The 15,460-nt window shown below is 40.7% G+C and overlaps 1 protein-coding gene across 1 annotated transcript in view; it reads left to right on the top strand.

Annotated features, from left to right (window-relative positions):
- Positions 1-3,983, top strand: part of LOC128734351 (dehydrogenase/reductase SDR family member on chromosome X) — a 48,953-nt gene extending 44,970 nt beyond the window's left edge. The window contains exons 6-7 of the mRNA XM_053828511.1: positions 3,069-3,267; positions 3,360-3,983. Of these exons, the coding sequence (XP_053684486.1) occupies positions 3,069-3,267; positions 3,360-3,563 (403 nt within the window). The 3' untranslated portion in view covers positions 3,564-3,983. The remainder of the gene's footprint in view (positions 1-3,068; positions 3,268-3,359) is intronic.
- The last annotated feature ends 11,477 nt before the right edge of the window (positions 3,984-15,460 follow it).

Below are 15,460 nucleotides of genomic sequence, written 5' to 3'. Positions count from 1 at the left end.
TTCCAGAGATATAAGCAAAAGAAAATAAAAAGATTTGACAAAAATGAGTTTTTTCTTTAAAAATGGAAGTTTGTACTCGTATAAATCGAGAGGACTTCCAATCGGCACCAAACTTAGGGATTTTTCTTGCTGATCTGAAACGAACTATCTGACAAAATTTGGCTCAAATCCGAGAAGGTCGATTACATGGAACTCGGACACTTGACGTGGATTGGCCCTTATACTTCAGGATATTAACATCCATTAAGCACCTGAAAACCTCGCAACAAACTAAGAAAAACGGGAAAAATCGCGATACGGAGAATTACGACACCCAGTGCTTGCGTTGATAAACAAAAAGCAACACCGCAGTAAAGTGAATTGTCAAATGCGCGTTGCAGAAAGAAGGGGTTAGGACGTGTGCAATAAAATTGGAAGGAGTGTCGTTCGTTGTTCTAATTAGGCTTATGCAAATTTGAAAAAAAGTTTATGTCCTGGTCTCAAAATATTGTTGAAGGGGGGGGGGGGGGGGGCAAGAAAAAAATAATAACATCAAGCCTTCAATAACTAAACAAAAGAGAAGAAACCAGCGTATATTTTTCCATATTATTAACAATTTAATACAGATATTTTGTACAGTACTTAAATTTTAGTTCAAACCGAACCAAACTTCGATATTTTTCGACCCAAGCACATAAAGTAAGGATCCTGGTAGAGATGAACCAGTTTGATCATAGTGTGAAAATGACAGTTTAGGTCCCTACCACTTTTTTACTTGAAACGCATGTACTGTGCTACCGACATGTTTTAAGAAATCTCAAATCTCTGAAACTATTCACGTTTGAAACCGCTTATTTCTTGGTCAACCTTTTCGTCATGAATATCAGGCCATTCATTCCTTTGTTGATGCTTGTTCTCCAACAATAACGTGTTCACCTTTGCTTATTAAGGATGCAAACTGTTTCGTAAATTTCAAGTTTCGAACACTTCAGTCACATCCTTCCTGCATGCATCCAATTCATGGCAAAGAACTGTATCTCTGTGTTTTACGGTCCTACCATGCAAAATTAGGGTACGTACTTGGACACTTTACCGAATAAAACGACCAATTTGGAGCTCCTCAATTTGTCGTGTTTCTATCTTATCTAGTACGTATGACGCCAATTGCAATTCGGAATTTCTCCGTCAACAACGGTACAGAATTTCACTCATATATATGTTTGATTGATTTTTGCCTCAATCTAATTCGTAGAATTAAAATGGAACGAGCAAACGAACGCCAAAATAGTCGCCTATGACTTGCAATAGGAACCATAAAGGTTAGTTGGTGAAAGAAAGTTGATCAATACTAACGGGATAATTGCTTTAACTTTGCACATATTGGATAATTTATAGATGTAAACTCGTTGAACTGTAAAAAATCTGCTTTTCACTAAAGAATGCAACATAATAATATAACTCTTTATTTTTTTGCCCCTTCACATTTCGAAAATTTTTAAAGGGGGGGGTGACATAAACTTTTTTTCAAATTTGTATAAGCCTTATTCAACTTACCAATTTATCGGCATTTTGTGTTATACAGTCCCAATTTTATTGACTTATTGAGTATAGTAAGTTTCTATCAATGCCTCGAAACTCATATAACATGTTCATTTGCATCTAACATTCGGTGAAAGCTTATTTTGTACATCAATTTTCTTAATAATTTTAACACGGAAATCGTTTCGTGAAGGCGACATTGGGACACATGAAATAAAATTTATTATTATGCTTAGTCACGTTGATTTACAGGAAAAATCGTAACATTCGATAGCCAATGCATTTAACATAGAGTAATTCTCGCTGAAACTGAGCCACTACTGACACGAGGTCTTCAAATATTGGAAATTTTTCGCACACCGAAAGGCTATTGGGCGGAGTAATAAGATTTTGACAATGCATCTCGTTTTTCTGTCCGCAAATTTGCGTGACTGTCAAAAATTCCCATTGCATTTTCAATTCAATGCAATTAATTTTAATAAAATATCATTTCCAATCCAACTTATTCCTAAATCATTAACTAATCGTAAACGAATCAATTTTAATTTTTGTCCACTTATAATTTCTGCGGAACTTAATTGCCAATGGAATAACCGCAATAGCAAACAAAACAAACCAAATGCGTACAGATAATCTTTTGGATTCGAACCCTTCCAGGGAATACTGATTATGATTGATTGGCCTGGAATAGAGCCGCTAAATTGTCATGCACTGCATTGACAAATATCAAATTATCATACACAGAATTTCCGATTACCTGTAGAATTTCGGCAATGGGGCTTACCGAGAAACCGCATGACACACCGCGATTCATCATCCCATCCGCTAATAACGGCCATCGAGAATATGGCCACAATGTACCGGACCGGGACCGCCGCCGCATTGATATGCAACCGAAGCATCCAATGAGGCGAACAAAATCATACACAAATTTAAATTGGTTTGTTTTTCAACCGCCGCTTCGCGCCACGCCGCACCGCACCGCACGTTCTGCGGCATTAGAGTGCGGAGAAAGTCGATCACTGTTTTTGCCACCAATCCTGTCTGGGCTGTCGTGAAGTGGGTCGCGCTCGTTATCTGTTGTCATCATGACACCCACCAGCGAAACTGTTAATGGCATTTTCGTTGTCACGTGAACGTCACTATAACGATACCAAACTGCTCATCTGCAATGGAACATCAAACCGAGCATTGGCGTTATGGAATAAAGGCCACAATGATGGCGTTCAACTTGGAAACACAATGCCTAACCTTTTCCCTCACTTCGTGGCAGACCCGACAGGATGAATTCGACCGGGACTACGCCGCCGTTCGAATGCTCCTTGTCATCACTCTATATACCAACTATGGCCATAACAGTTTTAATGAAGCTATTCTGGCCTTGCGTCATGTCGTTGTTTCAACTGAGTAGAATATTAGAAGGGCATAGCCATAGACGTCGAAACCGACCATTCGGCAACCGTACAATCCACATCAAACGTTTCGCACCATTCACCATCCAGTCCTTCCTAGCGGCATTTGATCTAATTTTTCCCACATTTCGATTGCAGCAAAGACTACTACCCAGCGGAGGCGTACAACCAGAGCAAGCTGGTTCAGGTCCTGTTCGCGAAGCACACCAATCTGCAGTTCGAGGAAGATAACGTTCCGATCCGGTCGTACGCCGTGCACCCGGGAGTTGTCAATACGGATTTGTTCGAGCATTCAAGCACCACCTATATCCCGTGGGTCCGGCAGATGCTATTTAAGGTAAGCAACTGCACGCCGTTCCCTGTGCACTGTGCCGTAGATAGTCGATCAGTTAATTACTATAGCAAAATCTTTTTCCGAATAATCCACAGAACCCCGAGCAGGGATCACGCACCATCGTGTACGCCGGCATCGCCCCGGAACTGGAAAGCAAGGCTGGCACGTACCTGAGCAATTGTCGTGTGATGACCTGCCATCGCTTCTGGAAGAACTCGGTCCAGTGTGACAAGCTGTTCCGCTTCACCTGTGATACGCTAGGAATTAAGGATTTCTTCCACAAGGAGTCCACCAAGTAGAGCTAGAACTAGCTAGAACACACGACAGGCTTTTTCCTCTTTCTAACATTCCACTTCCATCGATGGGACTCTAAAGTGCATTTAGGTTTAGAAGCAACGTGCTGCTGTGAAGGACTTGTTCTATTGTACGGTTGCTGCTGCTGTTGTTACCGCCTTCGAACCGTTCGTTCGTTCGATGCAAAGCAGGAAAAGAATAATATTACATCACATTCAATTATTACGATTTCCATTAGCATAGGGACATAAATGACTTCCGGATTATGTTAAAAGCATTTCATCATCTTTCGTACTTCAACGTTTTTATCCGTCCGTTTGCCGTACGACGTCGATAGACGAGTATAGGATGCTAGGATCACTATTACTACCAGTTAATAAAAATACAATCGGAACCGGTTGGTATAGGTTAATGGAGTTTCCTCTAGCGGGATGATGAACGGATTTTTCTTTCGTACCGAAAATATATCTTTGGATTGTGATAATCTTAATTTGATTCTGATAGAATGATGGATTCTCTACGTTGGATTATCAGAAAACTGAAAAAACTCCACTTTACAAAAGCATTGTAGAAGTTTGTTATTTTTCACAATAGTCGAGGCAATCATATTAAATTAAGATATCGTTGTATCGGGTAAAAAGCAATGAACTACCTACACACTTAAAAAAAGTGCTGAAGTCAGCAAAATTTTGCCGAGAATTGAACAGCCGAGCGTTTGGTAAAATTTTTTATTCTGCCAAACGTTAGTAAAGATCCTTAAACGTCGATTTGCAAAACTGAAATTTTCACCGAACGCTCGGCTGTCCAAATCTCGGCAAATTTTGCTAAACACACTAAACAATAAAGACGTGACACAGTGTGTATAAGTGGGCGGTGCAACGACAGTCACCACCAGACTAATATAACAGAAAAGCTGACGGGGCACAGTGGTTCAAACAGCGGAATACGTGATCGTTTGATATAGGACCGAAACGTGAAGTTTTTCGCATATAGTGTCTTTAGGAAAATTTCTTGGTATAACAAGCCCCTTCTTGTGAGAGAAGTCTTTGGGTGATCAATTCCCCTAAAAGTGAGATAAGAAATTTATTTTCTCGTACAATCGAGATACAGGGGTAGTATAGTCGGCAAAATTGTAGTAAATATTAATACAAACAACTTTGTCAAAGACACCATACTTCTATCTCTTCATGGAAATTGTCTATGAAGCGTTATTCATGGACAACCCCTTCAAAACAGTTTTTAAACCCTGACTTATTCTGGTCAACTTTTACGTGTTCATAGTGTTCTAGAAAGTTGTTTATCTTTCTAAAATCAACGTAGAACATTATTATACGTGATTTTCTGAAGTTTCGGAGATATTGAGCTTTTTTGATTGATAATAGTGCTTCTTTGAGCTTAAATATTTCCCAAGGTGGCAAATGGTGGCAGATCAAACAACTCGTACTTAAAAGTACAACAAAAAGATGTGTTGCTTATTTTATTTTTTTTTGAGTAAAGTTAATTGTTAACTGCTTGTCAATTCGTGTTTTCTAATTAAATGGTTATTTAGTCATTCCGAGAAAATTCGGTCTTCTGTGACTGTTGTTGAAATTCGGCCATTTGGATTTCGGTCATTCGTGATTCGACCATTTGTGTTTCGGTCATTTGGTACCAGTCCATTATGAGTGCGATCTTTTGAAAAGACACCAATCGAAGGTATTGAACAAAATAGACTTAAGTAAGTTATTTGGAAGCTTTTCTCTTATTAATTGCGTCAAATAATTTTAAGTCTACATTCATTTTCGACTCGAAAATAGGCGAAAAAATGGCTGGCAACTTAACTTATTAGAAAAAGATTGTCAACATAAACAATATGGCGTTTATTGCATCCGAAGTACATTTTAAATGTTCGATAAACATGACTGTGATGGATTTTTAAAACAACTATAACTTTTGAGGATACAAACAGATACAGTCAATTGACACTTGCTTTTAAAGGTTTTTTGTTGTACTTTTAAGTAGGAGTTTTTTGGTCTGCCACCATTTGCCACCTTGGGAAATATTTAAGCTCAAAGTAGTACTATTTTTCATCAAAAATGCTCAAAGTCTCCGAAACTACAGACAATTACTTATAATAATGTTCTACAAAAACGTTGATTTTGGCAAGATGAACAACTTCTAGAACACTATGAACACGTAAAAGTTGTGAAGAATAAGTCAGGGTTTAAAAACTGTTTTAAAGGGTTTGGCCACGAAATACGCTTCATAGATAATTTCCATGAACAGATACAAGTATGGTGTCCTTAACAAAGTTGTTTGCATTGATATTTACTACAACTTTGCCGAAAGTACCAAACCTCTATCTCGAATGTACGAGAAAATAAATTTCTTATCTCACTTTTAAGGGAATTAATCACCCAAGGACTTCTCTCACAAGAAGGGGATTGTTATACCAAGAAATTTTCCTGAAGACACTATATGTGAAAAACTTCACGTTTTGGCGCAATATCACACGATCACGTATTTCGCTGATTGGACCACTGTGCGGGGGAGGAAAACTGTTATACACGATATACATAAACTACGCGAATATGCGGCCATATGCACGGAAAAATACCGCGAAAAAGCTTCTTCGTGGTTAAAATAACCACCATTCTTCAGATATAATCCGGTTGTCGTGTGCTAAACAGCTAAAATTTTGCAAGTAAAAGTGCTAGTGAATGTTGTGAGTGGCTTTGAATTTGTTCAGGTAATTGATAAATCCTGAAAAGACAACAGAACCTTTATCCGTAATTGTCTGGATCAATAGGAGTAATTGTCTCCTGATATCGCCCTCACCCGCTAGGACCTTTTATATTCACGTTTCTATTTGTACAACCGGTTAGACGGTTCGAGGAAAGGTCAGCACACGATCGGCCTAGCGAGCCCTGGATGCTCGCTACGTCTAACCCGTAAAGGACCAGCGGTCGTCCTCTGGCCTTGGGCCATCATTATTAAGAGGAACATTCCGCTCTCGGCATGATCATTCCGGTATCGTCCTGGGCCTGTCGATCTTCGTCAAAGAGAGAAGACTAGAACAGAACTGACTAGCACCGGTCAGCGTCCGGCTCGTCAGCAGTGACTGCGAAACCAGCAGTCAGCGAGCAGAAGCAGAGGCAGCGGTACGTACCGATCACGTACACCCTCACACACATACACACCCACAATAGTTCCAAAAATAAAGCAATAGTTTTCATAATTTCATTCTTTTCAAATCCTCTAAACCACAAGTTACCACAATAACCCCCTCCACTCATACAGTAAGGTGAAAGTCGACCACATGCTTGTCCGCGAAGCTCCTCTGATTACCCAGTAGTAAGCCGATCCTAGGACCATAGTCACACTGTTGCTACTGAGCTTTCCCAGTACCAGTTACATCTTGGAGGATTGGGCTAAAAATGAATGCGTCGTAGTCTAAATACATAAAAGAAAGAAGCCCGTTGACAGCGACCAACTAGCAGTGGCAGATGAATTCGTGTGTTTGGGATCGCTGGTGACCGCGGACAACAACACTAGTAAGGAGATACAGTGGCGCATTCAAGCGGCAAATCGGGCCTAATTTGCCCTTCGCAGTATGCTACGATCAAGAAGCATACGCCGTCGTACAACGCTGCCAATGTACAAAAGCCTTATCAGACCGGTAATTTTTCATGGACTTGAAGCTGTGACGCTACTCACGGAGAACATACGCGACATGGCCGTGTTCGAGCGGAAGATGCTACACACGATATTTGACGGAGTACAAACTGAAACTAAAAAAAGCAAAGCCATCGGTTTATACCGTCTTTAGACATTACCCTTCTTTATCGACAGACTTCGCAGGCAGCTGTTAGAGTACAGGAAGATTGCGGGGCCAGTGCAACGATCCTACTGACTATCTAGCAAGCACCAGCACAAACTGAAAGCAGAGAGTGGCGGAGGAGTATAATTCACGACTTACACACCCTTATTCTGCGAGTCACATGACTCAATACGACAATTGTCACTCGCCGTGACTCGCCACGGCGAGTCGAGTCACCTAAGTGACAATCGTGTCACCTAGGTAAGAAACCCTTGTCACCTAAGTGACAAGGCGAGTCACCTAGGTGACAATTGTCACCTGATTCGCGGTGACTGCAACATAGTCACGTCACTCGCCTCGCAGAATAAGGGTAACAGGAACTGCTTGGAGAGATTGCCATCGTACATCTGGCGAAAGTCGATAGGCTACAGTTGGTTGGACACGTCGTAAGGATGCCGGACGACAGTGTGACGAAAACAGTTCTCATTAACAACCCCACCGGCACCAGGAGTAGAGCACCTTAGCGTGCAAGATGGCTAGATCAGATCGAAAGTGATTTGCGAGCCACCCCGGCTCTATGCTGCTGACGATGACGACGACATCGGCGTGAGAAACATGAGCTTGGCGACGCACCGGCCCAAAATTACCGGCGACCAGTTCTAAATTAAACTATTGAATTGTGTATAATCAGAATTGAAAGAAGTAACGACTACTGAAATCAAAAAGACGGCTTTTTCGTTAGTAGCGCAATGTCCGACATAACAACAAATAACTATCAGCGTGTGCGTTTGAAAATTGTTACCAAACATGGCTAATTAGCGATAAAGATATTGGTAACCTGATTAGTGCACAGCTTGAAAATACTATCTAAGTATTACCACAAGGGAGAATTTGTCCAAATATCGACGAGCGCGGAATAAGTTGACTACGATTCTGAAGAGGAAAAAGCGCCATAAGGAGGATAGAGCTCGTGAAGAGCTAGAACAACTATTGCGTACTAATGACAACGTAACCAATCTCAATCTCATAAAGGACACACACTGGATCATTTATATGGATACTAGCTGACCCGACAAACTTCGTATTGCCACAAATTAAACTGTGTTGTACATAAATCGAGAATCTCAGGTGACCTTTGTCAAAATCTGGAGTTTTGCAAGTTTCTGAAGAGTTCTTGGTTGTTTTAACCGTTATGTGTTCGGCTGGGTACCCGGGTACCTTTTGAGACTTTATAGCCTCGAAAAACAAGGTTTACGACAACTCAGCCAGCTAAAACTCGTAGAATGCTCCTAACTAGTGGGAATAAACCATTTGTCATCAACAGTGTGCCTGTAGCAGCAGGGGGGGTCGAAGGGGGGGCCTTCGAATTTTTTTACCCCACAAGTGTTCGGATGGGTACCCGGGTACCCACCGAAATGAAATGCTTCTAACTTTATCAATTCTTGACCGATTTTGGATCTTGAACCGTCAAAAGATTGGAAAATTTGTCTATTTTTAGAGCATGAGACTTACCAAGCCTGGGACCACGTCTGGTTCCCGTAAATCCGGATCTCCGGGACCATGTTCCGGATCCAAAACAAATGTGTACAATTGTCAATAAAACCACACAATATTGGTATCAAAATTCATGAAATCACTCCAGGAGTTGATGTTTATCCATTTTGAGTCCATTCAACTTATAGTCTTTGGAATGGCCATTCCGGAGCAGGTTCCTGTGGTGCCTTACGGGACCGCTAATATATTTGGATAGAAAACCCTAGCAATATGTATATCAAAATTCACGAAATCACTCCAGGAGTTGAGTTTTATCCATTTTAAGTTCATTTGATAAGCTGTCCCTGGAATGGCCACTCCGGAGCAGGTTCCTGTGGGGCTCTATGAGACCAGTAACATGTTTGAATGAAACCCTAGCAATATGTATATCAAAATTCGTGAAATCACTCCAGGAATTGAAATTTATCTTTTTTAAGTTCAGTTGATGACATGTCCTTGGAATGGCCATTCCGCGGCAGGTTCCTGTGGAGCTTTATGAAACCATTAACATGTTTGGATAAAAACCCCAGCAATATGTATGTCAAACTTCATGAAATCACTCCAGGAGTTGATTTTTATCCACTTTGAGTCCATTTGATGAGTTGTCTCCAGAACGGCCATTCCGGAGCAGATTCCCGTGGGGTCCTATGAGGCCACTAGCATGTTTGGATAGAAACCCTAGCAATATGTATGTCAAAATTCATGAAATCACGCCAGGAGTTCATTTTTATCCATTTTGAGTCCATCTGACAAGTTGTCCCCGGAGTGGCCATTCCGAGGACAACTCGTCAAATCGACTTAAATGGACAAAAATCAATTCCTGGAGGGATTTCATGAATTTTGACATACATATTGCTAGGGTTTCTACCCAAACATGTTAGTGGCCTCAGGGCCCCATGGGAATCTGTTACGAAGTGGCCATTCCGGGAACCACTCATCAAATGGACTCAAAGTGAATAAAAATCAACTCCTGGAGTGATTTCATGAAGTTTGACATACATATTGCTGGGGGTTCTAACCAAACATGTTACTGGTCTCATAAGGCTCCACAGGAACCTGTTGCGGAATGGCCATTCCGAGGACATGTCATCAACTGAACTCAAAAAGGATAAATTTCAATTCCTGGAGTGATTTCACGAATTTTGATATACATATTGCTAGGGTTTCCATCCAAACATGTTACTGGTCTCATAGAGCCCCCCAGGAAGCTCTGGAGTGGCCATTCCGGGGACAAATCATCAGATGGACTCAAAATGGATAAAACTCAACTCCTAGAGTGATTTCGTGAATTTTGATATACATATTGCTAGGGTTTCAGTCCAAACAGGTTAATGGTCTCATAAGGCCCCACAGGAATCTGCTCCGGAATGGCCATTCCGAAGACAACTCGTTAAATGGACTCAAAATGGATAAACATCAACTCCTGGAGTGATTTCATGAATTTTGATACCAATATTGTGTGGTTTTATTGACAATTGTACACATTTGTTTTGGATCCGGAACATGGTCCCGAAGATCCGGATTTACGGGAACCAGACGTGGTCCCAGGCTTGGTTAGTCTCATGCTATAAAAATAGACAAATTTTCCAATCTTTTGACGGTTCAAGATCCAAAATCGGTCAAGAATTGATAAAGTTAGAAGCATTTCATTTCGGTGGGTACCCGGGTACCCATCCGAACACTTATGGGTGTTAAATTTCCCGTACACATAACGGTTATATACAAATTTTCCTTACAGTAAAGTTGAAAACAACCCCGTTCCATTGCTTAGCCTGATAAAATAAAGCGGATAGTATTTAAATATTCGCCATGATTAGATAACATTTCGCCGAATACCATTTTGCGGAACACCACTTCTCTGTTGCCCATAACGTGAAATACCATTTCGCGAAAAACCTTACGCGGGATGTACCATTTCACGGGTGATCCTCTCCTTCCTCGCTATCGCTCGTTCGGACCCAACTGAAGGAAAGTAATAGAGGTCAGTAGACCTAGGAAAACAAATAAACCTAGATAGAGGTGATTTCTGCGAAGCGGGGGGCTGCCCCCCGCGGTGGCCGGCGTTTCCGACGGCAGGTCGCCGGCAAAACTCCCGGCCTGTGTCCGTCTCGCCCTGAATCATCTAGTGTTACTATTGATAGTCTACATGCCAATGTTCACGCCAATTGGTTCAGTAGTTTTTGATTCTTTAAGGAACATCCCGACAGACAGAAATCTATTTTTATATATAGGGATAGGGACGAGTAAGGTAGCCTGATCACAAATGATCGCGAGATCGACTGGTGGAAACAGTTCTTCGATGAGCATCTCTTAACAGAAGGTGGCAGAACGGAAATTATCTTGCAGGTGGTTGTAAACGTTAATATCGTTCCAGCTTCTGATCTAGAATAGATCCAACGAGGAAACGGACAGCCGGAGATTAATAGAGCCGCCAAAAAACGAGCGAGTGCAGCAGAATTCTTCAACGGCCCTACACTAGATAATTTCATGGATTTGGAAGGAGGACAAACTACCGGCGGATCAAATATCTACACTGCGGCAGAGCTTCCACAAAGGTTGTGAATACCCACGCACCATTTGTTCGTTGACTGCCAAGCCACATATGATACCATCGACCGAAGAGAGCTATGGAAAATCATGGACGAGAACAGCTTCCTCAGGAATCTGATCAAACTGACGTTAATGGTATACAGTGCTGTGTTCGAATTGCGGATGGATTGTCAAGTAAATTCGAATCACACAGAGGGCTTCGTCAAAGTGATGGTCTTTCATGCATGCTGTTCTACATAGCGCTACAAGGTGTTACGAACCGAGCGGATATCAAAAAGAGGGGCACGATCTTCAACAAATCTAGTCAATTCATCTGCTTTGCCGATGAAATGGATATTATTGGCAGAACTCAGCCAGCACCAATTCGTATATCAAAGTACTAAAATTATCGTAAATACCTCTTAATAAACTCGGAATCGTAACTAATGCTTAAGGGGGGACCCTACTCTGGAAAGTCGGAAAAATCGAATTTAATTTTTTTTTGTATTTCCGAGACGTTTTTACCTCCAGAAATGTCAAGCCAAAAGGATTTTTTGTTATCTGATCTCATTGAAAACTTACGGCAAATATTGTGGAGTCACCTCAAGGGAAGTCTATTGCTGTACGAAACTATGAACGCGTTTTCCCCGAAACCATGTTTCTTTATGCTTTGACGGTTTTTCGGCTTTTCAGTCAAGTGGATGTAGCAAACGATTGTTTTGCTTTTACTAATCCAACGTTTCGGTGATTTATTTCACCTTTTTCTAAGGATTCTGGAATTGACTGAAAGGTCGAAAAACCGTCAAAGCATAATAATTTACAGTCGATAAACTCTCCCTTCATGTTTCTTTAGCTGGTGGTACGTGTATCTCAGAAACTACTGGACCAATTTGGCTGAGCTCTTAATTGGCGATTTTTGATGAAAAACACCTTTCTTTTGGGTAAATTACAGCTATTTTGGTAATTTTTCGAATTTTCAAAAACCGCTACGTAACAATTTAGGTATTGACCTAAAGCTTCAAAATCTTCCTTGAAATCCGGTCTACGACATTCCGTTTGTTCCCGGCATGTACCGCCAGCAAGGAACTATTTTCTAAAGGGCATTCACGCGCCCACCTGTCACTAGCATAATAATCATTATTCTGGTATCCAAAGAAAACAAAATATATCTTCAAATATACCTTAACCAATGACCAAATGCCAAACCAAGCCAAAATGGGCCACTTTCCGAAGTCTTCGCAGGATGTAACCATCACCAATCGATTTCCTGCATTTTTCTACATAATAATAGGTATCTTGTAAGATTCCAAACCAGCGGCTTCTAATTCTTGGGATTACGAGCTCGTTTTTGCCCATTGTGCAACGGTTGCATGTCATTTTCAGTCAATCAGATATTGGGTCAATTTAGGGTTTTACTGCCTATTCTAATAATACACATACACTGACATCACTTTTATAAACAAAAATCCCCGGACTAATACCTCGACACGCCACCATGTGACGTTTTTCCCTTTGCTGTTTAGCAATGGCAAGTTATGCTAAGTAAGTTATTATCAGTAACACAAAAATACAAATCGATTTTACCCATGTTTGTCTTTTCTCCTCGTGCCTGTTCAATCACTATGTTGATTCAATAACTTACCTTCAATCTTTAGACGTCTGTTGTCAAACTTCCAGGATCGAACTAACAATTTTTCACAAGTTTCAACATAAACAAAAAATTTATTGCAAAAACACGCAAATCATTGTCCAATTCCGGTCACGGCCTGCTATCTTGTTTTTTGGTAGAGTAAATCGTTTGAAGGCAGAAAACCATTACCAATTGTTATGTCCTTCTACGCGGCAATTCAGTTAGAAACACTCGTAATTTTAGTCTGAAGTTTGAAGTTGATATTTCAATATTTGTTGCATTTGCACCAAATCAAAAATCATCCTCAAACAGTGCTCAGTCTACCGAAAACAACGAAGAGTCAAAGAGTCAAAGATACCGACCGGCTTGCGATGATAATAATTATTCGCAAATCTGCAACCAACGTGGAAATTGACCCGAGCATAATTGTGGCTTTCGAATGAACCCATGCATAAACAACGAGTAAATCCTTATTTTTGTTATTTTTCTTTGTATTTATTTTCTCGCATTTTCACCATACAATCGTATTTTTAATGTACCACCGCTGTATTTACATTCTGAATTAATTAAATTTCAATCCCTAAAAATATTACATCGTCTTTTTTCGGTTATGACTTCGACTGCCGTCTGTCTCTTCCTTTGCGGTTGTCATATTTTCTAAAGTTTCAACAGCAAAAAGCTTGAAGCCACCACTCTTCTCTCCTCCGCTTTCCCTTTTTCCGCCTCTTCCCGCGCCCTACTCGACCGGTCAGTTTATTTCAGAAGCCTTCAGAATAAATAGCAACGCTCAAGTTACACTTAAGTAACACCCACACACCTACATAAATAGAATTGACAGGACGACCAAGTTTCCAACTCTGCTCAATCCTCGGAGCTGACCGCCGTCGTTGGTCGCCTCCGGTACGCGCCTCACCGGAAGGACACTTTCCTCTCAATTTTAACCTCGCTCTTGGAACTAAACAGCAAATTCACGAAAACAAGAAAAACCTCCTTCCAGCCAGGGCTTCCGGCATCATCTCTCGGTTTGCAACGTCAGAGCGGTTATCACATTTATATTTCATTTTATTTGTTTTTTTTTCTTTAATGCTACCCTCCACCACCTGTCGCAGGGCACAGAATATAGACTTGATTTCTTTAGTTTTTATTTTCATCTTGCAGTTCTTAACTCTGAGGAGCATGAGAAATTTGCTTTACCACGCTCGGCTGTTCAGTGTGTACAGGTAATAACTAGTTTTACTTCAATTTCATTGAAACTCTTTTTTGTTTTCTGTTCCGTCCAGACATGTATAGAGTAGCGGCCCCACTTGTCTCGAGTTCGGTCTTCAGAATTTTCGATCCGCCCCTTGTACACTCTTACATACTTATAGTTTTTTTTAGTTTAGAACTTGTTGTTTGCTGGACGACTGAAGAGAATTTTCTTTGCCTACTGCCGGCACAGAGCAGCCGGCCGAACATTGCCCCTCGCAAAAGCCAAACACTGTTTATTTTTGCTTTCTTTTACTCTCTTGCCCTATACTTTTAAATGTTCTTTGAATCGAAAATTTCTGCTTCGCTGATTTTTTTTCTGTAGTTGTATAGTTAGACTCTATATAAAAGTTAAATTTATTTATAGATACACGTAAGCTAGATGCATTCTTTCTGTTCTGCCCGTCCAATAGTGGAACTGTTTCAAGTTTTTTTTCTCCACTTCACTGTCTGGGTATGTATTTATTTAGTGGGGTACGACATTTCAACGTGTATGACGTACAACTTTCCCGCCAACAACCAACAACGGTTGTTTGCCAAGTCCGACAAATATGGAATGGCTTTTCCGCAACGACGGAGGGAAGGAAACTTTTCCAGACGTTTGTGTTGTTCCGGAAGATCCTCCACTTCACTTCCACATTATTATGGTTGGTCAAATAAAATCAGAAATTATAATTTATTGTAAATAATAAATCGAAAATTGACTATCAAAATGTTAGGAAATCGAAATCTCCGCCGGTTTTTCATTAAATGGAAATTAAACTGCATTCCAGGAAATGTTTGTTTAAAAACAAAAACATTGAAAGCATAAAAGCACTCAAAAAAATTGATAACCAACGAAAGTTTGTTTCCTACTTCCAATTACGTGGAGTATGAAGTGGTGTCCCTCAAACATAAGCTATTCTTCAAAGTTCTTAGAGAACAATAAAGTCAAAAACAACCATCGACCCCCACTTCCACCGTTTCATCGAAATCCCTTGAGAGCAATATGCAATGAATGTCAATGGCACATCTTCTCCGAGGCTTCGCCCGGAATCGTTTCTTGCCTTCCAGTCCAAAAGCCGCCCACATGGATTTATCTATTGTTTTCGAATGTCACGCTTAGCCTCCATCCGTTGCTACAACCGTTACTAAATGTACAACAAAGAGGGCCAAAATTTTAATCG

This window comes from Sabethes cyaneus, chromosome 2 (genome assembly GCF_943734655.1).
Source record: "Sabethes cyaneus chromosome 2, idSabCyanKW18_F2, whole genome shotgun sequence".
Taxonomy (NCBI): Eukaryota; Metazoa; Arthropoda; class Insecta; order Diptera; family Culicidae; genus Sabethes; species Sabethes cyaneus.
Note: the sequence above shows the minus strand (reverse complement) of the source record. Positions and strands in the feature narration are given on the sequence as shown.